The following is a 25714-nucleotide window of genomic DNA, read 5'->3' on the forward strand; positions in this document are numbered from 1 at the left end:
GAAGAAGGCTGTCACTGCTGGGTGTCCTGTGCCTGTGCCTGTCACGGGATACCAGATAGGTACAGCAGGCACAGCTGGTTTGAGGAAGGCTGTCACTGGTATGGTAGACACACAGGTTTGTCAGCAAGCACAGGATACCTAGCAGGTACTGTTGGTGAAATTGTCAAAGTATACCAGATAGGTACAGCTTCAGGTACAAGGAAAGCATACACAGGTATCAGATCAGTCTGCTTGGCTTTCAGGAACTAGGTGAGATATGCAGGTGCAATGTACGTATGCTTGGTCTCTGAAACAAGTTGAGCATTCACAGGTATCAGGTAACTATGTGTGGTGTCTGGAGCCAGGTGAGCATACGCAGGTACAAGGTAAGTGTGCTTGGTCTCAGGAGCAAGGTGAGAATACACATGTATCAGGTAAGTATGCTTGGTCTTAGGAGTAAGGTGATCATACGCAGGTACACGGTAAGTATTTTTGTTCTCAGGAGCAAAGTGATCATACGCAGGTACAAGGTAAGTATGCTTAGTCTCAGGAACAAGTGAGCATACACAGGTATCAGATAAGTATGCTTAGTCTCTGGTACAAGGTAAGTATGCTTGGTCTCTGGAGCAAGGTGAGCATATGCATGTACAAAGTAAGTATACTTAGACTCTTGAGCCAGGAACAAGGTAGGTAAGGCAAAAACTCAGCCCAGAGGAATGGGCTGAGTGAGCTTTTATAGGAACTCCCACTCCTGAGTCCTCCAGGTGGAAATTCCTATAATTAGGATACGGCCCCTTTAAATCTAGGCAGCGCGGAACTGGACAGGTGGGATCCGGTAAGGTCTCTTACAGTGCACCCTCATTATGCATAACCACTGGGGACGACTGAGAAAAGGATGCTTGGGATGCTTTCTTTTAAAGTCTCTGATACGTGCAGCAACATGTACTTCAGGTGCTGGTACCCAACTTCTCTCATCAGGACCATACCCTTTCCAATGGATGAGGTATTCCAGTGTTCCTCTGGAACGTCTGGCATTTAGAATTTCTTCAACCTTATATTCTTCAGATCCATTCCCAATGACAGGCCCTGGAGTAGGTGACTTGTGAGATAGAAAGGGGTCAGGCACTGCAGTGTTGAGAAGAGAGACATGAAAAACTGGATGGATGTGATAGGAAGATGGCAACTGGAAACGAATTGTAATCATTTTCATCAATGGAGAATGTCCAATGAAGCAGGGGCCTAATTTCTTAGATGGTAGAGCAAGTTAAAGATGACCAGTGGTTAAATATACTTTGTCTCCAACTTAATAAGCAGGAGTAGGACGTCTCTTCTTGTCAGCATAATATTTATTGTTGTTGGGCCTCCAATAATCACTTTATTATAGAGAAAGTAGTTTGAGCCTCCTGTAAACGTTGATCAGCAGCAAGAACTGAGCTTTGGAGAGGGTAGCCAGGTAACATGGTTGGATGGTACCCATAGGTACACAGGAAAGGAGACATAGACGTAGACCTATGAACTTGATTTTTATAGGCAAATTCAGCCAAAGCAATGTATTGAGCCCAGTTCTATTGCAACGAGGTAGTATAACGTCTGAGGTACTGCTTCAGAGTATAATTTGTGTGTTCAATTTGGCCATCTGTTTGGGGATGGAAAGTGGTTGATAGGTCCTGCTTCATGTGCAGTTCTTTGCTAAAGGCTGTCCAGAAATTAGACGTAAATTTGAGGCCTCTATCAGACACTATAGTCTATGCCAAGCCTTGCAGCCAGAACATTTCTTGTAGAAAAATGGTAGCTGTATGATCTGCATCAAGTACACCCTTTGTGGCAACAAAATGGGCCTTTTTAGAAAAGCAATCTACTACCACTAAAACTGAAGTGTAGCCTTGAGCAGGGAGTAAATCAACTATAGTCCATGGCAATTTCAGCCCATGGTCTGCTTGGCACAGAAAGTGGCTGTAAGAGATTTGAAGGAGGTCTTTGTTAACTATACACAGAGGACAAGACTGTACATAAGATTGAATTAACTCTTGAGTCTTATGGATACCCCCATGTCCTCAAAGAGGGGTGTCGTGGAGGTAATGTAGGACCACAGGAACTACAGAAGATGGCACTACCACCTTGCTTTCCTGAATCTAGAACTCTGGATGCTGAATCGTTTCTGAGGAACTAGGAGTATCTTTAGGGGTTAGAGTCTTTAGAGGAATAGTGTCCAATAAGCAAGCTTTTTTTTTAGCTAGAAAATGTTTGGGTTGCAGAATAGTAGTTGGCTCGGATTCTGTCTTCTCAATCTCTCCAATACGTGATAAAGCATCTGCTTTGCCATTCTTGACTCCAGGTCAATATGTAATAAGGAAATGGAAATAGCTAAAAAAGAGTGCCCACCGGGCCTGTCTGGCTTTGAGTCTACGAGCTGAACGTAAATACTCCAGATTTCTATGGTCCTTGAAAACAGTAATGTGGTATAGGCAGGTTTCTGCTATGCTGAGAGGTTATGGCGTATTTTTTTTTTTTTATATAAATCCCCTCTCTTTTAGAGGATAACTAAAGTTTATCCAGTCCTCTTCTTTAAGAATAAATGTAATTGTAATGAGGGACTGCGCCATTTAAAAACTAAAGTTTAATAAATTGCTATATAAAGTAGCTCTCTGCTTGATTTATTAAAATCATAGTATATTTTTATTCCAAAGCCACTAATAGCACAGCTCTGTATTTTGCAAACTAACACTGTTGTTGCTTACATTATTCCTTATACATATGCTTTATAGTGTATTTTATCCCCTGACTAGATAGGGGATTTTTCCTCCTGAGAGCAGTCTCAAGTTTTTGTAGGTTATTGGCTCAACACAGCAGAACACAGTGCATCATAAGCTACAGCAGATCGAAGGTTAAGGCTTGATTACTAGAAACTGGCAGACTGAATTTTTCCTAATTAAGTTTGCTTGAGAATGCTATGGAGTATTTCCTCGTTCTGCGGCTGTAGTGCTGTGCCCCTGTGACATTATGCACATCCTGTTGAAACTTATGCTGGGAGAGCTAAAAGCAGAAACACATTTTCTTTCTGTATAGATAAACTATATTAATGTTTCAGGCTGTAAAAGCTGGGTCTCAAGTCTTAAAGGGACATGAACATCAAATTTAATTTTAAGATCTGTTTTTCTTTCTAATGACATGGCGAGTCCACGGATCATCATCAATTACTGTTGGGAATATCACTCCTGGCCAGCAGGAGGAGGCAAAGAGCACCACAGCAAAGCTGTTAAAATATCACTCCCCTTACCTCAATCCCCCAGTCATTCTCTTTGCCTGTAGTGCAAGGAGGAGGTGAAGTTTAGGTGTCTAACGAGAAGTTTTCTTCAATCAAGATTTTATTATTTGTTTTGCAGAGTAATCTTACTCTGTTCTTTTCTGGGGTCTAGCCTAGTCCACATCAGTCTCTTCAGTAGGGCAGTGGTGACTTTTGAGCACTTGAGAACTTGTGAGGTACAATCCTCACTGTGTTTTCTCAAGAATCTCCTGCACTAACTAGAAAACCTTAGTAAGCTTACTCAGTTTTTCTCTCTTCACAGGTCCATGTGAGGTGCTGCACCCTCTCAAACCAGGTGAACTGTCCTGCTGCCGGACAGCACTTTCAGGTAAGTGCCATTTTAATTTTCTTTTGGAAGGAGATTGCTGGCACTTGTTACAGCTAAAAGCGGTCTTATTTAATATGGGACTTTATAAAACCTTCATGTTTGGGGTTTCTTTTAGGCAGTTTGGGCATTGAGACTGTGAGGTGATTTATGATGGCTCAGTGTGTTATAGTAGCTTTTATACTTTAACTTTTGATCATGGAGATTACTGTTGTAAGCTTTTTTGTTTCCGGCAGTTAGGGCTCTGTATTTGAAAATGAGCTGCAGGACAGGTAGGCACCTCAGTAAAGCTATATATGTATAGGTAGCCTGAGGTCTATTTGGTTTGTTGCGCTAACACACATTTCTATTTAAAGACACAGTACACATTTATTTTTTATTTTCAAATAAAGAATTTTTACACTTTATCCTTATTTATTACATAAGATGGATCAAGAGGCTTTTCAAACCATTATCCCAGGCAAAGTTGCAGCTTGTCAGTTATGTTTTGATGCTCAGGTGGAACCCCCAGTTCCTTTTTGTTCCTCATGCATTGAGAGAACTTTAAGTTATAGAGATAAAATATTTGACCCTGAGCGACCATTATCCCAGGAAATTGCTTTTCAGGTGTCTCCTGTTGCAGATATGCCGCAGCTTTCTCCTAAAGCGTCCCAACTTTTAAAGTGTTCACATACAGTGCCCTGTGTTTCCTCTTGCAATCCTGTAGGATTTTCTCTACAAGACATTGCTTTCCAGGTATCCCTTGCAGGATCTGATGCCTTGTCAGCTTTCTTCATGTTGCAGGGAAGGCGTAAAAGGAAATTTAAGGAAACGGTTAGTAAGGTTTCTGATCAAGTTCTGATTATCCAGAGTATTAAACTGGGAGCCAAAATTTCTGGTTTTGCGGTCCTAGCCTGCAGGGCCTTGTGGTTGAAGTCCTGATCTGCGGATGTTTCATCTAAATCTAAGCTCATGGCTATTCCTTACAAGAGTAAGGCCTTGTTTTGACCTGGTTTTGGCAGAAATTCTCTCAGATATTACTGGAGGGAAGGGTTCTTTTCCTCAAGATAAAAAGAATAATCAGAAGGGACATCAGAGTAATTTTCGTTAATTTCGTAACTTTAAAGCCAAGTCTTCCTTCCCTTCCTCCAAACAAGATCAAGCCAAGCCTTCCTGGAAGCCCAACCAGTCCTGGAATAAGGGAAAGCAATCTAAAAAGCCTTCAGCTGATTCCAAGTCAGCATGAAGGGTTGGCCTCCGATCCGGGAGTGGAAGTTTTACAACAGGCTCCGTTTGAGCCTATGCATTCTTTAGATTTTAAGATGTTATCTTGGAAAGTTTTGTTTCTTGTTGCTATTTCCTCTGCTCTGAGAGTTTCTGAACTCTCTGCTTTACAGTGTGATTCCCTTTATCTTATATTTCACTCTGATAAGTTGGTTCTGCGTACTAAGTTTGCTTTCCTGCCCAAAAAATATTAATCAGGAAATTGTTGTACCTTCTTTGTGTCCTAATTCTTCTTCTAACAAAGAACGCTTGTTGCATAATCTGGATGTTGTGCGAGCGCTAAAATTTTATTTGCAGGTAACTAAGGACTTTCATCAGTCTGCTGCATTGTTTGTTTTCTTTTCTGGGAAATGCAATGGTCAGAAAGCTACGGATTCTTTACTTTCCCTTTTGCTAAAGAGCGTTAATTGCTTGGCATATGAGACTGCTGGACAGCAACCTCCTGAGAAAATTCCACAAGAGCTGTTTCTTTTTGGTGGGTCTTTAAAAATGAAGCTTCTGTGGAACAGATTTGCAAGCCTGCAACGTGGTCATCTTTGCACACTTTTTCCAAATTCTATAAATTCGATACTTTTGCCTCGGCTGAGACTTCTTTTGGGAGAAAGGTTCTTCAAGCAGTGGTGCCTTCTGTTTAGGTTCCTGTCTTGTCCCTCCCTTATCATCTGTGTCCTCTGGCTTGGGTATTGGTTCCCAACAGTAATTGATGATGATCCGTGGACTCACCGTGTCATTAGAAAGAAAATTAAATTTATGCTTACCTTATAAATGTATTTATTTCTTGACTTGGTGAGTACACGGCCCGCCCTGTATTCAGATAGTTTCTTTTTATATAAACCTCAGGCACCTCTGCACCTTGTGTTACTTCCTTTCTCTCCTTTCCCTTTGGTTGAATGACTGGGGGATTGTGGGTAGGGGAGTGCTATTTAACAGCTTTGCTGTGGTGCTCTTTGCCTCCTCCTGCTTGCCAGGAGTGGTATTCCCAACAGTAATTAATGATGATCTGTGGACTCACCATGTCAAGAAAAAGATACGTTTATCAGGTAGGCATACATTTTGGGTTTTTTTTTCGTAGGTAGACTTAAGTGCAGTAGTGCACTTCTTGGGGCTAGTTTGTGATTGGTGGCTACACACATGTATCTTTTGTCATTGGCTTAACAGATGTGTTCAGCTATCTCCCAGTAGTGCATTGCTGATCTTAACTGCAGGGGTTAAACACATAATTTTATTTAAGCAACAATGTAATATTAAAATAATGCAATATTAAATATCAGAACATTTTTTTGCACTTGTATTTTCCTTTAATAATCAAATTTACATGATGTGAATTAAGTTGCTCCTTGGAAAGAAATTTAGCAAGCAATTATTGTCAAAATTAGATGGCAGGGGGGGGGGGGGCAATGACATTTAACCAAGAGCTTGGAAAACAAAAAGATGGTAGAGTTCAGTGTCAGAACATGCACAGTATTTATACACGATAAGCTCTTTATATATTTTTTTTTTCTTTGTTGGGGGGAGGATCATTTAGTGCCCCAGACATCTTTTTCATCCATGCAGAATTGAACAATTATGTTAATTTTATATTTGTTTATATTCTCACCTGTGTACCGCACATTATAATTGTCATTAAAAATGTTGTTTGTTTTAAGAAATCTGGGTATTTTTCTTTGTTGCAATGTTTTTGCCACTTCACTTATGTTACCAAAGACTAATAATTTAATGCAGTATACAAAAGTTTAAAAGTGTTTTAGGTTTTCCTGAGCCTAGGATTTCTTCGGATTCATTCAATGCAGTAAATAATAATCATCCATCAATCAAGATTAATGAGCACACTAAATCCTCCCACAGAAAGATAAAGGACAAAGTGATTACCAGTGGGGCTATTTTATGAAATTGCTAACCCCTGTTTATGAGTTGGCATACATAACAGTTTTTGCTAGAGGAATTTATAATCTTGTGTAATATCATCACTCTGGAAGCATACTGGTGCCGATTTACAATAGAGATCTCAAATACAGCTCTCTTCTTATAGAACATACTGAATGCACTCAATAACTATTTCATTTCTGTTTTAGTTCTTAATAGAAGTGAAAAATTCCATGATCTCTTCTGTACCACCCGACTGGATTAAAATCAGTAGGTATGAACAAGCCTCAAATAGTAAAATGAAAAAAAATAAAAAAAAATATATATATATATATATATATATATATATACTGTGTGTATATGTGTATATATATATATATATATATATATATAATTGTTTTTTAATTATTTATTTCTATTTGAAGAGATAATTGTGTTGGTTTTAAAATCAGTAGGTATGAACAAGCCTCAAATAGTTAAATGAAAAAAAAATATATATACTGTGTGGGTATATATATATATATATATATATATATATATATATATATATAATTGTTTTTTAATTATTTGTTTCTATTTAGCAGAGATAATTGTGTTGGTTTTGTAACAAGATATGTAAATTATTCTTTAGGATGCATTAGTAACATGCATTGCTTCAACCTTTTTTTCTGAAAACATTGGGTAAAATAAGATAATACAAACTCTGATTGGCTAAACTGGTGCTACTAATTGAGCAAAACATATTTAGGATTTTGAAATATTACATAATTAAGTTTTACGCAATAAAAGTTTGTAGTGTATAAAAAAAAAATCTTGGCTTACCCAAGTGGTACTCACCAATGAAGACTGACCCTTTTATAGGCAACCAGAAAGAAACCAAAAGCCTGAAACACATTTTCTAATTTCCTTCTTGAAACGTATTATCTGGACAGGGTGAACGGTTAAACTTAGTCTCTAGACTGATTGTCTCAGGATTCCTCCTTTACATACGTATATATACAAAAAGCCTCAGAACTCAGATAAAATGGATCTTTTAGTTGAAAAACAGTAAAAAAATAAATAAATGAAAAAAAATAAAAAATATATATATATATATACATGCAGTCCCCATGTTACAAACAAGATAGGTTCCGTAGGTTTGTTCTTAAGTTGAGTTTGTAGGTAAGTTGGAACAGGCACTTCTTTTAGGGGAAACTCTAGCAACACATTTTTTTAGTTTTGGATAGCATAGGGAAAAGTTTGTTTTGATATCTGTACCCCTGTTCAGAAAATTTCACATCACTTTCTGTCTTTGTCACAATTGTATTTTGAGTATTTTGGGTTATCCTGGAAAGAGGGATTGGCGATAAAGCTCTATTTTCTCAGTTTGTAACTACGAGTTATACTTAAGTCGGATGTCTGTAACCCGGGGACTGCTTAGATAGATAGATAGATAGATAGATAGATAGATAGATAGATAGATAGATAGATAGCAGTGTTTTTCCAGTGATGACTTGGTTAAGTGAAAAATTTGTCAAATGTGTTGGTTATTTGAAAAATGTAGTTAGTGTTGTTTATAAAAAGTAAATAATAAACCCATGAACTTTTTCCACAGAAAAGAACACCATCTATATTTTGACTGTCATTATATTTAAAAAGCCTGAATAAAGTATAGAGGGAGGGCTTGCATGATATAATTTAATATATTGCTCTTTAAAAAATGTATACTCTGTTATTAATATATAAAATTTAAATATAACTATATATAAAAAAGATCCCATAATACATAACCACTACTTCAATTGTGAAAGTAACTTTAAAGGGACATGAAACCCAAATTTTTTATTTCATGATTTAGAAAGAGCATACAATTATAAACAACTTACTTCTATTATCTATTTTGCTTCATTCTCTTGATATTCTTTGCTGAAAAGCATATCTAGATATGCTTAGTAGCTGCTGATTGGTAGCTGCACATAGATGCCTCCTGTGATTGGTTCACCGTGTGCATTGCTATTTCTTCATTAAAGTATATCTAAAGAATGAAGCAAATTAGGTAATAGAAGTAAATTGGAATGTTGTTTAAAATTGTATTCTCTACCTTAATCATGAAAGAAAATGTGTGGGTATAGTGTCCCTTTAAATACTAGGTTATGCAGTAAAAATATATAAAAGTGATGAACCAAACTGAAATGTTTTACCATTTCATTTTTAATGCTGATAATTGTACTCTGTTGAAATGGGCATGCTGGAGGCAGCTAAGGGAAGTGGCAGATGAGCCAACAGATATGTATTTAAAGATAAAGTAACACTACCACCAGGTGGGTGGAGTGTTATAAAAAATATGTGTCCTAAAATATCTATTCCGATCCATTAGAAGAGCTGAGACAGGTTCTTTGAATGTATTTTGCTGTTTTTTTGACATTTAAACCAAACTAGACTGTTGGTTGTTGTGTGTTTTTCTCTTGTATTTGTTATTTCCCCCAATACTTTATATGAAGACTGTTAAGAACATATTTTGGACTTTTTTACTAAAACTTCTTGTGCTTTATCAGTTCACATATTAACAAACTCAATCACATCCTTTTACTTTCATTTTATTTTTCATTTGGACATTTTCGTGTATGCTCATTTTATTGTAAAGAAGCCCAACAAATAATTTGTTATTATCAGTTGAAATATTAATGCACACTCGATACTTAGATAAGCACAGACTTCTCTTGGTTTTGCTATTAACATCAAACAAGTACACTCCCTTTTAACAAATCAAAATGGCTGCACATTAACTAAAGTAGAAATAATGATAGCTAACCATTGCAAGTATATGTCTAAGTAATGTGTTTTAAGCCATTGATGCCACATAAGTGTTTAGAAATGTATTTTAAACCATTATACTGAATGAGTAGTTAATTGATCTTTCACCAATTATACTAGTTAGGAAATTCTAAAATTTAGAACTGAAATGGATTACAAAATGGGTTCTGCTAAGATTATTATTATTATTATTATCAGTTATTTGTAGAGCGCCAACAGATTTTGCAGCGCTAGATAGATAACCTTGCATTATAGAGGAGAATGAAAGTGACAGCTTGCAAGAGGGGCTATACCAGTGTGACAGAGATGAGTGATGTGGTCCATCCAAAAAAGATCAAGGCCATTGAAAGAAGTCAGATGAAAGGAGGTTAATGCTCGCAAATTTAAAGGCCCTGTGTACTTTGAATACTTAATTTAAAGGGTTCAAGGAATGAGCAACATGAAACGGTATCAGTTGATTCGTCCAAGTCTCCTAGCTCTATATACCTTATTTATCAATGTGGTTTAGCCATTATTTCAGGCCTGCATTTATTTTCTCTTGTAAGGTGTATCCAGTCCACGGATCATCCATTACTTGTGGGATATTCTCATTCCCAACAGGAAGTTGCAAGAGGACACCCACAGCAGAGCTGTAATATAGCTCCTCCCCTAACTGTCATAGCCAGTCATTCTCTTGCAACTCTCAAGAAGCTAGGACGTTGTAGGAGAGAGTGGTTAAATATAGCTAGTTTATTTTCTTCAATCAAAAGTTTGTTATTTTTAAATAGTACCGGAGTTGTGCTATTTTATCTCAGGCAGTAAATAGAAGAAGAATCTGCCTGAGGTTTCTATGATCTTAGCAGGTTGTAACTAAGATCCATTGCTATTCTCACATATGTCTGAGGGGATTACATAGATGAGGTAACTTCAGCGAGAGAATGGCGTGCAGTTTATTCTGCTATCAGGTATGTGCAGTTATAATTTTTTCTAGAGATGGAAAACACTAGAAAATGCTGCTGATACCGGATTAATGTAAGTTAAGCCTGAATACAGTGATTTAATAACGACTGGTATCATGCTTACTCCCAGGGGTAATACCCTTATGATATTTACAATATAACTGGCATGTTTAATCATTTTTATATAAACTTTGGTGATAAAACTTTATTGGGGCCTAGTTTTTTCCACATGGCTGGCTTAAATTTTGACTAGAAACAATTTCCACTGTTGTAGTATAAAAGTTACAGTTGGTGCAGTTAAAATTACAAACTGTGACATCCAGCTTCCCTCAAAGGCCCTCTGAATGCTATAGGACATCTCTAAAGGGCCCAAAGGCTTTCCAAAGTCGTTTATTGGGGAAGGTAGGGCCACAGCTTGCTGTGGCAGTTGGTTGTGACTGTTAAAAAACGTCTATTTCGTTTTTTTGATCCGTTTTTTGAACTAAGGGGTTAATCATCCATTTGCAAGTGGGTGCAATGCTCTGTTAGCCTATTATACACACTGTAAAAATTTCGTTTGATTTACTGCATTTTTTCACTGTTTTTCAAATTCTGACAAAATTTGTTTCTCTTAAAGGCACAGTACCGTTTTTTATATTTGCTTGTTAACTTGATTTAAAGTGTTTTCCAAGCTTGCTAGTCTCATTGCTATTCTGTATAAACATGTCTGACATAGAAGAAACTCCTTGTTTATTATGTTTAAAAGCCATGGTGGAACCCCCTCTTAGAATGTGTACCAAATGTACTGATTTCATTTTATGCAATAAAGATCATTTTCTGTCTTTAAAAAATGTATCACCAGAGGAATCTGACGAGGGGGAAGTTATGCCGACTAACTTTCCCCACGTGTCAGACCCTTTGACTCCCGCTTAAGGGACTCACGCTCAAATGGCGCCAAGTACATCTAGGGCGCCCATAGCGTTTACTTTACAAGACATGGCGGCAGTCATGGATAATACACTGTCAGCGGTATTAGCCAGACTACCTGAACTTAGAGGTAAGCGAGATAGCTCTGGGGTGAGACAAAATGCAGAGCATACTGACGCTTTAAGAACCATGTCTGATACTGCCTCACAATATGCAGAAGCTGAGGAAAGAGAGCTTCAGTCAGTGGGTGATGTTAATGACTCAGGAAAGATACCTGATTCTAATATTTCTACATTTAAATTTAAGCTTGAACACCTCCGTGTGTTGCTTAGGGAGGTTTTAGCTGCTCTGAATGACTGTGATACCATTGCAGTGCCAGAGAAATTATGTAGACTGGATAAATACTTTGCAGTGCCGGTGTGTACTGATGTTTTTCCAAATACCTAAAAGGTTTACAGAAATTATTAATAAGGAATGGGATAGACCAGGTGTGCCGTTCTCTTCCCCTCCTATTTTTAGAAAAATGTTTCCAATAGACGCCACCACATGGGACTTATGGCAGACAGTCCCTAAGGTGGAGGGAGCAGTTTCTACTCTAGTAAAGCGTACTACTATCCCTGTCGAGGACAGTTGTGCTTTTTTTTTTTAGATCCAATGGATAAAAAATTAGAGGTTACCTTAAGAAAATATGTATTCAACAAGGTTTTATCCTACAGCCCCTTGCATGCATTGCCCCTGTCACTGCTGCTGCGGCGTACTGGTTTGAGTCTCTGGAAGAGGCTTTACAGGTAGCGACTCCATTTGGATGACATACTTGGCAAACTTAGAGCACTTAAGCTAGCCAATTCTTTTATTCTGATGCCATTGTTCATTTGACTAAACTAACGGATAAGAATTCTGGTTTTGCTATACAGGCGCGCAGAGCGCTATGGCTTAGATCATGGTCAGCTGACGTGACTTCAAAATCTAAGCTACTTAACATTCCCTTCAAGGGGCAGACCCTATTCGGGTCTGGTTGAAGGAGATTATTGCTGATATCACTGGAGGAAAAGGTCATGCCCTTCCTCAGGACAGGTCCAAATCTAGGGCCAAACAGTATAATTTTCGTGCCTTTCAAAACTTCAAGGCAGGTGCGGCATCAACTTCCTCTAATAATAAACAAGAGGGAACTTTTGCTCAATCCAAGACGGTCTGGAGACCAAACCTGACATGGAAAAAAGGTAAGCAGGTAAAAAAGCCTGCTGCTGCCTCTAAGACAGCATGAAGGAACGGCCCCCTATCCGGGAACGGATCTAGTAGGGGGCAGACTTTCACTCTTTGCCCAGGCGTGGGCAAGAGATGTTCAGGATCCCTGGGCGTTGGAAATTATATCCCAGGGATATATTCTGGACTTCAAAGCTCCCCCCCCCCAAAAGGGAGATTTCACCTTTCACAATTATCTGCACACCAGATAAAGAGAGAGGCATTCTTACACTGTGTACGAGTCCTCCTAGTTATGGGAGTGATCTATCCAGTTCCAAAGGAGGAACAGGGACAGGGTTTTTACTCAAATCTGTTTGTGGTTCCCAAAAAAGAGGGAACCTTCAGACCAATTTTGGATCTAAAGATCTTAAACAAATTCCTCAAAGTTCCGTCGTTCAAGATGGAAACTATTCGTACCATCCTACCACTGATCCAGGAGGGTCAATATATGACTACAGTGGATCTAAAGGATGCTTATCTTCACATTCCGATACACAAAGATCATCATCGGTTTCTCAGGTTTGCCTTTTAAGACAGGCATTACCAGTTGTAGCTCTTCCCTTGGGATTAGCTACAGCCCCAAGAATCTTTACAAAGGTTCTAGGGTCACTTATGGCGGTCCTAAGGCCGCGGGCATAGCAGTAGCCCCTTATTTAGACGACATCCTGATACAGGCGTCAAACTTCCAAAATTGCCAAGTCTCATACGGACGTAGTACTGGCATTTCTGTGGTCGCATGGGTGGAAAGTGAACGAGGAAAAGAGTTCTCTATCCCCACTCACAAGAGTTTCCTTTCTAGGGACTCTGATAGATTCTGTAGAAATGAAAATTCACCTGACGGAGTCCAGGTTATCAAAGCTTCTAAATTCCTGCCGGGTTCTTCATTCCATTCCACGCCCTTCGGTGGTTCAGTGTATGGAAGTAATCGGCTTAATGGTAGCGGCAATGGACATAGTGCCGTTTGCACGCTTACATCTCAGACCGCTGCAACTATGCATGCTCAGTCAGTGGAGCGGGGATTACACAGATTTGTCCCCTCAACTGAATCTGGACCAAGAGACCAGGGATTCTCTTCTCTGGTGGCTATCTCGGGTCCATCTGTCCAAAGGTATGACCTTTCCCAGGCCAGATTGGACAATTGTTACGACAGATGCCAGCCTTCTAGGTTGGGGTGCAGTCTGGAACTCCCTGAAGACTCAGGGATCGTGGACTCAGGAGGAGTCTCTCCTTCCATTAAATATTCTGGAACTAAGAGCGATATTCAAGGCTCTTCAGGCTTGGCCTCAGTTAGCAACTCTGAGGTACATCAGATTTCAGTCGGACAACATCACGACTGTAGCTTACATCAACCATCAAGGGGGAATGAGAAGTTCCCTAGAGATGTTAGAAGTTTCAAAAATAATTCGCTGGGCAGAGATTCACTCTTGCCACCTATCAGCTATCCATGTCCCAGGTGTAGAGCACTGGGAGGCGGATTTTCTAAGTCGTCAGACTTTTCATCCGGGAGAGTGGGAACTCCATCCGGAGGCATTTGCACAACTGATTCATCGTTGGGGCAAACCAGAACTGGATCTCATGGCGTCTCGCCAGAACGCCAAGCTTCCGTGTTACGGATCCAGGTCCAGGGATCCCAAGGCGACACTGATAGATGCTCTAGCAGCGCCCTGGTCTTTCAACCTGGCTTATGTGTTTCCACCGTTTCCTCTGCTCCCTCGACTGATTGCCAAGATCAAGCAGGAGAGAGCATCAGTGATTCTGATAGCACCTGCGTGGCCACGCAGGACCTGGTATGCAGATCTAGTGGACATGTCATCCTTTCCACCATGGTCTCTGCCTTTGAAACAGGACCTTCTACTTCAGGGTCCTTTCAACCATCCAAATCTAATTTCTCTGAGGCTGACTGCCTGGAGATTGAACGCTTGATTTTATCAAAGCGTGGCTACTCCGAGTCAGTTATTGATACCTTAAGACAGGCACGAAAGCCTGTCACCAGGAAAATTTACCATAAGGTATGGCGTAGATATCTTTATTGGTGTGAATCCAAGGGTTACTCATGGAGTAAGGTCAGGATTGCTAGGATATTATCTTTTCTCCAAGAAGGTTTGGAAAAAGGATTGTCAGCTAGTTAAGCGTCTGGCAGATGTTCCAGACGTTCAGGCATTTTGTCAGGCTTTAGTTAGAATCAAGCCTGTGTTTAAACCTGTTGCTCCACCATGGAGCTTAAACTTGGTTCTTAAGGTTCTTCAAGGAGTTCCGTTTGAACCTCTTCATTCCATAGATATCAAGCTTTTATCTTGGAAAGTTCTTTTTTTGGTAGCTATTTCCTCGGCTCGTAGAGTCTCTGAGCTATCTGCCTTACAATGTGATTCTCCTTATCTGATTTTTCATACGGATAAGGTAGTCCTGCGTACCAAACCTGGGTTCTTACCTAAGGTGGTATCTAACAAGAATATCAATCAAGAGATTGTTGTTCCATCCTTGTGTTACACAATTTGGACGTGGTCCGTGCTTTAAAGTTTTACTTACAAGCTACTAAAGATTTTCGTCAAACATCTGCTTTGTTTGTTGTCTACTCTGGACAGAGGAGAGGTCAAAAGGCTTCGGCAGCCTCTTTTTCTTTTTGACTAAGAAGCTTAATCCGCTTAGCCTATGAGACTGCTGGACAGCAACCTCTTGAAAGGATTACAGCTCATTCCACTAGAGCTGTGGCTTCCACTTGGGCCTTTAAAAATGAGGCTTCTTTTGATCAGATTTGCAAGGCGACGACTTGGTCTTCGCTTCATATTTTTTAAAAATTTTACAAATTTGATACTTTTGCTTCTTCGGAGGCTATATTTGGGAGAAAGGTTTTACGGCAGTGGTTCCTTCCATTTAAGTTCCTGCCTTGTCCCTCCCTTCATCCGTGTACTTTAGCTTTGGTATTGGTATCCCACAAGTAATGGATGATCCGTGGACTGGATACACCTTACAAGAGAAAACACAATTTATGCTTACCTGATAAATTTATTTCTCTTATGGTGTATCCAGTCCACGGCCCGCCCTGTCATTTTAAGGCAGGTAATTTTTAAATTTAAACTACAGTAACCACTGCACCCTATGGTTCCTCCTTTCTCGGCTTGTTTTCGGTCGAATGACTGGCTATGACAGTTAGGGGAGGAGCTATATTACAGCTCTGCTGTGGGTGTCCTCTTGCAACTTCCTGTTGGGAATGAGAATATCCCACAAGTAATGGATGATCCGTGGACTGGATACACCACAAGAGAAATACATTTATCAGGTAAGCATAAATTGTGTTTTTTGTCCTCTGGCAGTTTTAGTTTTCAAAAGGGCTTGTCAGAGGAATTGCTTATTCCACCTTTTCAAGGTGCTAGGCAATTTTTTGGCTAAGGGGAAACTCCCAATGGTTAATTTTTTACCTCAATACCAGAGGGTTTACACAGTGTAAAAAGGGGCGTAGGCAGCGGGGGTTCCTAAACTCATGTGATGCTCAAAGCACCTTTAGCATCATTCTATAAGCATAATTAATGTTTTTAATGAATTTCCTTAAAGTGCTCATAGCTCCTATCCTATAATACGCCCCCCTTTTTTGAGGTGTTGGAGAAGGGTACATTTCAGCAAGGATTGTTGTTGGGTAAGTTCTGGTGTATTAGTTATATTTCTTGCTTTGTGTGAGTGCATGTGCCATTTGCTACATAAGTTATGTGTGATAGAACCTCTATTTGACTTATTTTACAGACCTCTTCTTTGAGCTGAAGCTAAATACATTATCTAAGCCCATCATGTATTTTTCTTGGCATTGCTAATTCATTTCTGCTAAAGCAAAATGGAGTATTTTTGCCACCTTTTTAATTTTTGTGTGTCCTCCCCACTCTACATTGATCTTTGATGGCAGCTCCTCACTTTCACACACTTCTTCCTCTCACACTCCCATTTCCCCCACACTCTCCTATGATTTTTTCCTCTTTCTCATAACCCCCCCCCCCCATCCTTTCTCCATATATTACTCCCCTCTCCATCTCCTCCTCACTCTATCATTCCTTGTGTCACAAGCCCTCTCTCTGCCATTTCTTGCTGCCCATCCTCACTCACCCCCTTTCATCACCATTGGCACACAAACAAAACAAATGTGGCTATTGCAGAAATGTATTGAAAAATACTTTGTTAAACAAAATGGAAAAAAAAACAAATATTCTATCATCTGTACTGGATGTTTCTCTCAAGATTCATAATTACTCACCTAAAATTAATTTAGTTGGACTTATATAGAGTACAAAAATCCACTTTTGACTGCTTAAAATGTTGTTTTTTACCTTGATAGTGAATACTCCATTTAAGCATTTACCCAGCTTTAAATTGATTACCTATAAATGTTGCATATGTCATTCAAACTGCAGCTCTTTTAATGGTCTGCGATGTCATAGAATTAAACAATAGCTGCATACGTTTTGCACTACAACCTCTAATGGATTGGAACAGACCTAGGTGTAGCATTTTTTTTAAAATATTCTAGTAAATGTTTGTATAACAGCACTTCTTTAAAATTACATGTAAGGCTTTTTTTTCTAAACTGTGTAATGGTTCCTCATTATTTGTGATGTAACATAAATGAAGCATACTAGGTCATCAAAAGGCAAGGTCAGAACATATTAATAACGGCGTTCTTACAATTTTCTCCACATTATTTGCTCCTCGTTAAATAAAAATGGTTTCATTTAGTTTTTGATGCCCTAATAAGGTTTTTAAAGCATATGGTAAGACATGTCTATTTATTAAATTTGTACGTACATACACAAAACACTATTAAACAGCAGTCTCTGTGCACTTCACCATAGTAACCTGGTGCTTTATTTATAAGAAACGATATATGAATCAATAGAGCTTCAGTTTTATCATAATGGAACTATCTCATTTTTTTTTCATTTCATTTATTCCAAGGCTCAGTGAGAATAAAAAAAGAGCTCTAGTCTAATTGTCCTTAGCGATTATATAACTGATTGCTTAGTAACCTTGATTTCTTATATTCGCGTTGTTTTTTTTTTTCTTCCCTTTTAGTACAAAAGCTGTCAGCCGTTTCCACTCTCCTTTTATTGTCGAGAATTACAGACATCTGAATCTGCTTCGAGAGCAGTTAGTCCTTGACTGCAATACTGAATGGCTACATTTTCTTGAGTGAGTCTGAAACAATCATAACATTTATAAAGATTTACTGTTACACAATACAGGACTCCTTTGGAATTGGCAGCTTTATTGGATAAACATGAATTTTACCTAGTTATTACTGTACTGTACTGAGACGCTTGTTCTATTCATGCAAGATAAGAGATTTAGTAATAACCAGTGCATCTTATTTCCGGTAAATTGATCATTCCTAAGTTGTCTTTATTTTTATGTATTTCTTGTCGGCCACATACTACTAAAGTTCATTTATGCTGTGTCTGCCATATTTTAGTTATTTTCTGGGTCAACCTCCTAAGGCTTACTCCTAAGCACAATATTAGATTGTGATTTAATATATTCTGGCTAAAGTGATTAGAACATCTTTTGAATATTACACTTTTCCTTAAAAAAAAAGGTTAGAATCCCTTCCTATTAGAGTATCCAATCACAGGCTGCATCAGATTAGTTATGCAGCATTGTCTTTAGAGTAGTGGTTGGATTAACTGACTGTCATAAAACACCATAAACTGACTGTACAACCTGCAGTGAAAGCGATTTTTGTAGTTTTGAAAAGTTGCTCTTCGTTAAAGAACAGTATGTTTTTTTGGTAACCTTTAAAAAAGTTGTTTTTATGAAAAAAATAATTGTGTGGTATTTAAAACATAATGTTATAAATACTAGAAAATGTAAGACTTCCATGTATGTTTATTAGGGACACTAAACCGAATTTGTTTTCTTTTATGATTCAGATAAAGCATGCAATTTTAAGCCACTTTCTAATTTACTCCTACTATCAGTTTTTCTTCTTTTTCTTGGTATCTTTATTTGAAAAAGCAGGAATTAAAGTTTACAAACCAGCTCATGTTTGGTACAGCACCATGAATAGCTCTTTCTGATTAGTGGTGACATTTAGCCACCAATCGGCAAGCAGTACCTAGGTGCTGAACCTAAAATGGACTGGCTCCTAAACTTTCATTGCTGCTTTTTCAAATACAGATACCAAGAGAACAAAGAAAAATTGATAATAGGAGTAAATTTAAAAGCTACATCAAGTAATTAGAATGGTGTGAAATTGCTGTCAATCATCATGTTATAGTGATTAGTATTATAATGAGCTTTTATATTACAGAGACCAATAAACTGGTCTCTTATCTTCCAAATCACAAAGCTTGCTAATAATGGCTGTGATCGTGTCACAATGAAATCTGCCATAATTTTTTTTTAACTTCTTTGCTTTAGACATACATAGTAGGAAACAAACGAAACACAAGCAGTTTGTTGTGACAGGATAGTATGTTTATGCTTTGGGATTAACTGTGATAATTTAATGTCTTTCATTTAAAGGCAAAAACTCACTTGTTCGTATGCCATTAAAGGGACATTAAACTGCTGCTACAACTGCAGTAGCATAGTTATTTCCCACCATATTATTGTTTTTCCTCCTTTGTCTGTAGCTCTCTTCAAAGCTGTTATCTTACTTAAACCCTTGACAAGTGCTTGTTAGTGAAATTCTGCACTTTCACACTGGGCGCTGCCATCTTGGAATTTAAATGTACTTGTACCCCGTGACAGATGTGGTGCACATTCACAGATCAGTGATCTTGTGTATCCTGCACTTCAGTTTAGCGTGCACAATACATAGCAAAACTGTACATTCTTGAAATACTGCATTTCTCTAAATTAATCATAAGGGTTTTTTATATTTGTTATACAACTATGGAAAGTTAAAAAATGTTTTTAAAGAAATGTAATGCTGCTTTCAATCATGCAAGCTAATCTAAAGTGCAAGGCACAGCTGTCAAAAAAACAGTAACACCACTGATATGTGAGATTGCACTGCTTCTGTTGCAGAATGCAAGAAGACGCACTTACCAAGATGGCAGCATCCTGTATAAATAAGCAATTGGCCTCTGTAATGGGTTAAGTAAGAGAACAGCTTTAAAGAGAGTTGAAGGTACCTGAGTAGGGTGACCATGTTGCCGCTTTAAAGGGGGACACATATGAAAAATACGTATGTTAGGGTTCTTATACAAAACATTTCTGAAAACAGCCCTGACATATGCATTTTTATATGCGTCCCTTTTTAAAGCGGCAATATGGTCACTCTATACCTGAGGAAAACAATACCATAGTGAGAAGTAACCATGTTACCGCAGTTGCACTCAGTAGTTTAATGTCCCTTTAACAATGTTCACTGACACATTCCAAAAATAGTAATATGTAATGTATATGTATGATATGTTCAATATTTCAATACATTTTATTTCTAGTAAATTTGGAGAGCATTACCATTCACTGTGTAAGGCTGTTAATCATTTAGCAACTGCTGACTGCCTTTTCTCATTGGCTGAAGTGGCAAAACAAGGGGATTACTGCAGGTAACTAGTTCTGATGCTTTTTTTTTTTTTTTTTTACTATGAGTTTAGTTACAAAAATTGTTTTGCTTGTCAGATTTCACTTGATAATGATTGTGTTGCCATGATATCTTGTTTATTTTAATAATTCACCATTGCAAAAAAAAAAACAGATTTAAGAAAGAAAAATTGAAAACTTGCATTTTGTTGAGTTAAAAATGAGCTTGGTCAAGATCTTTAAAAGTGAACATGGATAGGAGAAATTATATAAAATGGTTATCTTCTTTACATAAAATCCATTCTGGGACTTGTACTATGTAATTTGAGACAAGAAAAATACAGAACAATTATTGTGTTTAATATCTGAGTTTCCTTGTCTACATCAAAAGTAATCATGTTTTTCCTTTGCAGGCCAACGGTTCATGACTGTGGAACTGAAATAGTTATCAAAAATGGCCGACATCCTGTGATTGACATGTTGCTGGAAGAGCAAAATCAATACGTGCCAAACAGCACCAACCTTAAAGTAAATACTGTTAATATTTTCTTTTTAGTTTTTATCTTTGGGGTTATATTGTGCTTAAATTGAATGTAAGTTATAAGTGTGAGTTTCAGATTATAGAATGTTTGTTTGACTTTAGGTAACTAGGTAATGACCTCTGAATAGATGAGTTTCTTGATGTCATTAAAAGTTCAAAAAATGAAGGCACTGATCATAATGCTGCATGAACTGGACAGCATGGGAGAAATCCTGCAAGTAGTAATTGGAAGTGTTAATGTTGGAAGCTGAAAGAAATAGGTTATTACCTTAAACAAATGCTGCCATGGTCTCAATAGAGAGTTAACACTTATATCAAGAAAATTGAATGTGACAAAAGGTCAGCCAATAAGTCTAAAGGAAATTAAATTTCACCTTCAACAAAAAAAGGGATATTTGAAGTAAGAGCAGTGAAGCTATGGAACTCTCTGGCCAGGGAGGCAGATTAGTAGAAACCTTAAAATAGGTTAAGCTATATAACTGGTTAAAAATATTATCCAAGATTATGTTACATAAAGGGTATCCATTTTGATTTAATATTAATTCATGTCACTGTGTTTTACTATACCTGGTATCACAGAAGAACTGATAAGGCTGTTGGATAAGGCAATAGTTAAGCTTTTTTTACCCTTGTCTACTGTATTATGATCTTAATAAATGTAACCCCTTAAGGACACAGCTTCAGATTGCTCAATTGTTCCATGACAGAATAATTCCTTCATTGGTCATTAAAAGGTTAATGATTGCCACAGAGGTATCTTAGTGTTTGAAATGTGTATTTTCTTCTTAGCTGATGAGAGCTATTGCTTCATAACATGTGGGATATATTCCAGCCTATCAGGAGGAGGTCAAGAACCCTAACAGTTATTTAGCCCCTCCCACATCCTCTCCCTCTCCAGTTTGTTCTTGGCCTCCAAGGAGAGAGGTTGAGAGAGCTGCTTTGCAAGCAAGATTTTATTATTGTCTATCTCACCACTTATTGGGAGCTCAGACCTGACTTAACACCCAGTACCCCTTTTTCATCTTCACTCTGTAAGCTCACAGGTAAATCTCTCAGCCTATAACTGCTCTCAGGCATTGCGAGGACCCAGTTTTTTGCCTTCATCCGAGTAGTTGCTGGTATATCCAACAGTATCCTCTGCAGTACATTTACTTGCACTGGATAGGCTCTCTACTGGATCAGCAATCTGTGAGGGAGAAATGCCTCAGCATGTTGGTAAGGAGGAGTGCTTAAATCCAGGTAAGTGACTCAGGCACTCCACAGCCCAGGAGCTATCCAATAGTAGTCTCCTTACAGGTACTACATAGCCGGGGGTCACAGCCTTACATATGAGGAGCTTTACCTTTGTGTTTAACATGGGGATTTGGGGGAATGCGACACAGGTTAGTTCTGGAATTCTTAGCAGCTCAGTTTACCCTTTTTTACATAAAAAAAACCTTATTTCTGCATTTTTCTATAAATGGGTAGTGTCTCTTTAAGAGAGCCAGTTATTGCCTTGCCTTGTGCAGTTATCGGTAAACGCTCTCACTGTGCAGTTGGGCAGAAGGACACAAGGGGCCTTAGGTGAGGTATTTTTTCAATTTTTTTTAATTTTGACAGTTTATTTCAAAATCCTGCACAGGTCTTAGGCCTGCATATTGTTATGGTGTTAAATGGACATGAAACCCAAATTTTCTCTTTCATGATTTAGAAAGAGTATGTAATTTTAAACAACTTTCTAATTTACCTCTATGATCTGATTTGCTTCATTATCTTGATGTCTTTTGCTGAAAAGCATATCTAGATAGGCTCAGTAGCTGTTGATTGGTGGCTGCACATAGATGACTCGTGTGATTGGTTCAACCATGTGCATTGCTATTTCTTCAACAAAGGATACCTAAACAATAATGCAAATTAGATAAAAGAAGTAAATTGGAATGTTGTTTGAAATTGTATTCTTTATCTGAATCATGAAAGAAACATTTTGGGTTTAGTGTCCCTTTAAGCTCCGTCCCTCTCCTTGGCAACCTTTTTACCTTTTCTGCTTAAGCTCAGCTACTGTGAATTTGATCTGGTGGATTCTAAGGCATTTTCCTGTTTTATTCTGGCAAGTTTAACCCCTTTTATGCCCTGGAGGTAAATGCTGCTAGAGGTGCTGGGTGTTTAGAGGGATTTCTGTGCTACTTCATTTTCATTCTCTTAGCTCTTTTATGTTCTGAGATGTGCAGTGGGCTAGTGCTGGTGTGAATACTTTTTTTTTGTTGTTTTTTTGTTTGTTTTTTAATAGTTTTTAGACAATTACAGAAGTAAAAAAAAACATTTATAGTAATGACAAAACAATCAAAAGAATCGCAAACATGAACTGGACTTTACAATTTAATGTAATATATTACAATACACATAATATTGGAAAGCAAATGAATAAATTGAATAAATGAATAATATAGATTGAAATCTCTTTTTTAAATCTTTTTGAGATCCTCATATGATACAACGAGCCACTCTTGGACCCTTGACCCGTAAATTAAGCAGGGAGGAACTAGAGTGATGTATACGGCCCCTTTTGGACCATGATATATTAAGAATAACGTAGAACTAGCATGAAAAACTTAGCTGCACACAAACTGACTATAGTTATACTATTTAGGAGGAAGCACCTTATTTAGAGGGTTCCTGGGTTGAGTAAAGATTATCCAGAAGACAGCCTAACCAATATTGATATTAACAGGTGATTTACTGATGTTTGACCCTATTATAAAAGTCCATAAGAAGCCTATTGGGCCAATGCTATAGGAGATAATGGAGACATGCACACCGTTGTAAAACAGACTACACATGTCTAGAGCTATATGAAAACAGCCGTTTGGAAAGGAATACCTAGTGGGTTGATAAACAAGTATGTTATAACTCATAATCTCTTAGGTAGGACAGTAAACCAACATATAAAGTTTCTCCTGACACAAACTCCCAGAAAAGAGCCATGAGTATTTGTTATATATGTGCTAAGCTAGAGTTTTTAATTAGATACTGGAAAGAGTGATTGTAAACTCTCGTACTACATCTTGATAGTATGAAAACATATGTAGCAAAGTAATCTGTGAGCAACCATGCATATATATTTTTGTTATTTACACCAGACACTATAATCCCCTGAGTCAAGCTATTTCAAAGTATAATAAGATCTAAAACAAAGGAGATTAGCTAGTCGAAATTGCTGCAGCAAGGAAATAATGGTGTGGGATTTGGACTCATATTTAGCTTAGATACAAGTAAGAGTGTTTAGCTTGATGCAAATACATAGTTTATAAGACTTGATAGTGAGAGCTAGAGCCCCTGCCATAATCATCCCTCCATAAAAATAACTTAAACACTAAACAGTAGAGTATACTCAACCTTAATGGAGTATTGTAATAGTCACAAGTGTGACCACTATATGCTTCTCGTTTTGCGAGATAAATGTATATATGTATAGATACTACCAGCTAGCAAGAGTTGCTGAAACAATCCGATTAGGCAGTGGGGTTTGATCTCATAATTAGGTTGAATACGGTTTAGAGTACTTAACTTAGTGTATGTATGTGTGTGTGTGTGTGTATATGTATGTATATATATATATATATATATATATATATATATATATATATATATATATATATATATATATATAGTAGCGAGAACTAAAACTGCTGTATCAAGCATCTCTCCCAAATATCATCCTAAACACTTAACAGAAAGACTCATCTGTAATAAAAATTGTTTGATAACCATAACTGTTATTATAATATACTACACATTTAGTATTATTCATAATGCACATTAAACTTAGGTAGACACTTCACCATATCTGAATTGTGTTTAAAATGGTGTCAGTCCAAAGTTCCTGCATCGCTATGAGCGATGAAGAGAGTGCAGTCTTTATAGGGGGCAAACCTATCCCGGCTCTTGATTGAACCGACATGGAGGTATATGTAAAAGGCCATATACAATTGAGGTTATCGCAGCTGAAGTGTGTCTCACAACACTGTAGGTCAAGTACTGCTGCAGCCAACTGCGTACCAGCATCCAACATGCAAACGTACAGTTCTTTCTGATATCCCCTAGGCACCATCATACTTCCTAATGTGTACCTGAGGGGCCTGGGATGGCGAAAATAGGATTCTTGTTTGTAGGGGTTGAGAGGATGGTATAGGGAACACTCATACCCCATTGAAATTAAGGGATCTGGAGGTAAGTTGTTATATGCCTCATTATATCCGGAACCTTTGTCTGCTCTACTTCCATCTCCTCCAATCTCCCACTGGGTACCAGCCACATCTCCCATGGCGGGAGTCGGGGGAAGAAGGTTGGGACTTGTATCAGGGTTCCTCTGCGTTTAGGCAGGATCATCCTCTCTCGTAGATGTACATATTTGGGCATTTCTCTTCAGGCTGATGACTTTAGCGGGTGCTTCCGGTTCTATGTTTGCCAATTTCACGTGCGTATCTTTCAGTATAGATATTAGGCTATCGAAATTCTTGGTCATCTTCTGCTCTAGGACAAATAGCATCTTGTAGATGGTAGCATTAACTTCCTCCATATTCGCGGATATGTAAAATGTCAGCATTGTACTAGGTGTTGTTGAAGGCTGGGGGAGATTAGCGTGGCCAGGTTGTTAGGCCATCTCTGAATATTTAGCATTGGACGGGTGTCTAAGGTTATTCATGCGGCAAACTCGATCTGAATGTCGATATTAACTGTAGGTTTAGTGTTTCCCAGCTTCAGTGAAATGGATGGTGCCTCCTAAAGATGATATGCAATGGATATCTTATCTATCGCTCAGAGCTCCTGAAATAGCGGCCATACTCGTTTGCTGCTCAGACACGCCCCCTGGTGTGAATACTTTTAATCCCAGTTTTTGTACAGCAATTTGATGTTTAATTGTGTTTCCCTGTCAGGGTTTCACCCTGATTTCATTTGTTATTTGCTGATTTTTATCTTGGTTGCTATTTTAACTAACCTGCCTCTCTCCTCGCCTGCAGTAGAGTGTGTAATGCTGCTCACTACACCCAGGCTCCCTCTTATGGCCAAACTGG

The 25714-nt window shown here is 38.1% G+C and overlaps 1 protein-coding gene across 1 annotated transcript in view; it reads left to right on the plus strand.

Annotated features, from left to right (window-relative positions):
- MSH3 (mutS homolog 3) overlaps window positions 1-25714 on the plus strand; it is a 756380-nt gene that overhangs the window by 434812 nt on the left and 295854 nt on the right. The window contains exons 19-22 of the mRNA XM_053699713.1: window positions 6944-7008; window positions 17666-17782; window positions 20041-20148; window positions 20536-20650. Of these exons, the coding sequence (XP_053555688.1) occupies window positions 6944-7008; window positions 17666-17782; window positions 20041-20148; window positions 20536-20650 (405 nt within the window). The remainder of the gene's footprint in view (window positions 1-6943; window positions 7009-17665; window positions 17783-20040; window positions 20149-20535; window positions 20651-25714) is intronic.

The sequence above is a fragment of the Bombina bombina genome, chromosome 2 (genome assembly GCF_027579735.1).
Source record: "Bombina bombina isolate aBomBom1 chromosome 2, aBomBom1.pri, whole genome shotgun sequence".
NCBI classification, from domain to species: Eukaryota; Metazoa; Chordata; class Amphibia; order Anura; family Bombinatoridae; genus Bombina; species Bombina bombina.